Raw genomic sequence first — 2,174 nt, 5'->3', positions numbered from 1 at the left:
CACCTCTCGACCATGGGGAAAAGCGTTTTAGACTGCTTTTAAGCCTTTTAGACTCTTTTAGACTTAAAGGTGTCTTCTCAAGGGTAGCATGAGTGTTGGTGGAACACCTGGGTAGCTTCTCAGTGTGGGTAGAAGGTGCAGGGAGACACAAGCTTTGGCGCTGCTTATCAATGACTCCTTGCAGCATGGGTCTCCCTTGCTGAGAGCACGATGAAGGACATCACCTAACCAAAGTGGTAGCATTCGTTGACAGCCTGAGTTTAGCTCCTCCATTAGGAAACGACTCCTCTTTCAAAGCTGATGTTGCAATACGAGCTATGGCAAAAAATACTAGGTGGGTTTTTTTTGTGGTTGGACTCTATGATCTCTAAGGTCCCTTCCAACCATGAAGATTCTGTGATTCTGTGGTGGCAGGCATCAATACTTTGTCCCCCAGGTTTTCAACCCCTCGGTGGTGTTACACTGGGGCACAATGGTTGCTGTGATAGCGTGGCCACGTCTCTTCTTTTGAGCGGCGTGTTCCCCCTCTTCTATTTGTTTAGTCGTACTTCTTTGGGCAGTGAGCTCCCCAGGGCAGGGATGGAGCCATCTCCTCACCTGCTGAGGGCACAGTGTGGTGTGTGAGCGACCGGTGGTGAATATGACAAAGGCAGAAGGCTGGGAATAGTTGTTGTTGGCAGTGTTATTCATTGTTTTCTCAAAAGGAGTCAGGAGTCAGCCTTAGGAAAGGCTGAGAGAGCTGGGACTCTTTAGCCTGGAGAAGAGAAGGCTGAGGGGAGACCTTATTCATGCTTCCAAGGATCTGAAGGGTGGGTTGAAGGAGGATGGAGCCGGACTCTTTTCAGTGGTTCCCAGTGACAGGACGAGGGGCAACGGGCACAAGCTGGAACATGGGAAGTTCCACTCCAATCTGAGGAAGAACTTCTTTGGGGTGAGGGTGGCAGAGCCCTGGAAGAGGCTGCCCAGGAAGGGTGTGGAGTCCCCTTCTCTGGAGATCTCCAAGCCCCACCTGGATGCTCCTGAGTGATGTGCTCTGGGCAGCCCTGCTTTGGCAGGGGGGTTGGACCAGATGATCTCTAGAAGGTCCCTTCCAACTCCAATGATTCCGTCCCTCTTTTGAACATGTTGAACAGAAATGGGGGTGTTTGGGGAGGGGTGGGGGCAGCTTTCCCCTCTGCAAAGCAGAGCACGGCGTGACCCTCTGCTCCTACCCAAATCCCGAGGGGACTGGCTGCTGGGGGGGTGTCACCCCGGCGGAGCGGGATGCAGCCACCCGGGGCCTGGGCCCCGCTGCCGACGGGGCGGGCCGGGGCGGGATTAGGGAAATGGGAGCCGGTTTTGGGCGCAGGGCGGCAGGTGTAGCGATGAGGAGCGGTGCCGGGCGGGAGGGAGAGGGTGGCCCCGCACGGCAGAGCCCAACCCCGACGGCAGCTCGCCCGCCCGGGCATGGCAGGAGCCCCGCCGCGCCGCCCCTCGAACTGACCCCCCTCCTCCGCCGGCGCCATGCCCCCCCAGGAGCTGCTGGACTACTCGCCCGCCCTGCGGAGACATAGCCCCCCCCGGGGCAGCGGCCCGGAGCTGGGCATCAAGTGCGTGCTGGTGGGCGATGGCGCCGTGGGCAAGACCAGCTTGGTCGTCAGCTACACCACCAACGGGTACCCCGACGAGTACCAGCCCACCGCCCTCGACACCTTCTCCGGTAGGCGCCCTCAACCCCCCCCTCCGGGCTCCTCGGTACCCCGGCCGGTCGGGTGAGGGGGGCGGCGGGGGGCGATCCCCCCCCACTTCGGGGGGTTCCGGGGGGCGATCCCCCCCTCCTGGGGACGCGGATGTCCTGGGGGGCGATCCCCCCCACTTCGGGATGCGGAGGTCCTGGGGGACGATCCCCCCCTCCTCGGGATGAGGGAGTCAGTGGGGGCGATCCCCCCCACTCCGGGGGGTCCCGGGGGGCGATCCCCCCCACTCCGGGACGTGGGGGTCCCGGGGGCGATCCCCCCCAACTTCGGGACGCGGGAGTCCCGGGAGGCGATCCCCCCCTCTCCGGGATGCGGTGGTCCCGGGGGGAGCTTTCCCGACGGGACGGGCTGCCGCCGGGGCTGCACACCGTCGGGGGGGGGGGGGCATTGCGGGGGTGGGGGTCACGGAGCCCCGGAGGGGGTCATGCAGCGGGGACC

At 62.7% G+C, this 2,174-nt stretch overlaps 1 protein-coding gene across 1 annotated transcript in view; it reads left to right on the top strand.

Annotated features, from left to right (window-relative positions):
- Positions 1-1,309: 1,309 nt before the first annotated feature.
- RHOV (ras homolog family member V) overlaps positions 1,310-2,174 on the top strand; it is a 6,040-nt gene continuing 5,175 nt past the window's right edge. Inside the window, exon 1 of the mRNA XM_014950127.1 lies at positions 1,310-1,699. Within this exon, the coding sequence (XP_014805613.1) occupies positions 1,504-1,699 (196 nt within the window). The 5' untranslated portion in view covers positions 1,310-1,503. The remainder of the gene's footprint in view (positions 1,700-2,174) is intronic.

Source organism: Calidris pugnax, unplaced genomic scaffold, assembly GCF_001431845.1.
Source record: "Calidris pugnax isolate Ruff unplaced genomic scaffold, ASM143184v1 scaffold68, whole genome shotgun sequence".
NCBI classification, from domain to species: domain Eukaryota; kingdom Metazoa; phylum Chordata; class Aves; order Charadriiformes; family Scolopacidae; genus Calidris; species Calidris pugnax.
This window is presented reverse-complemented; position numbering and strand designations above follow the sequence as displayed.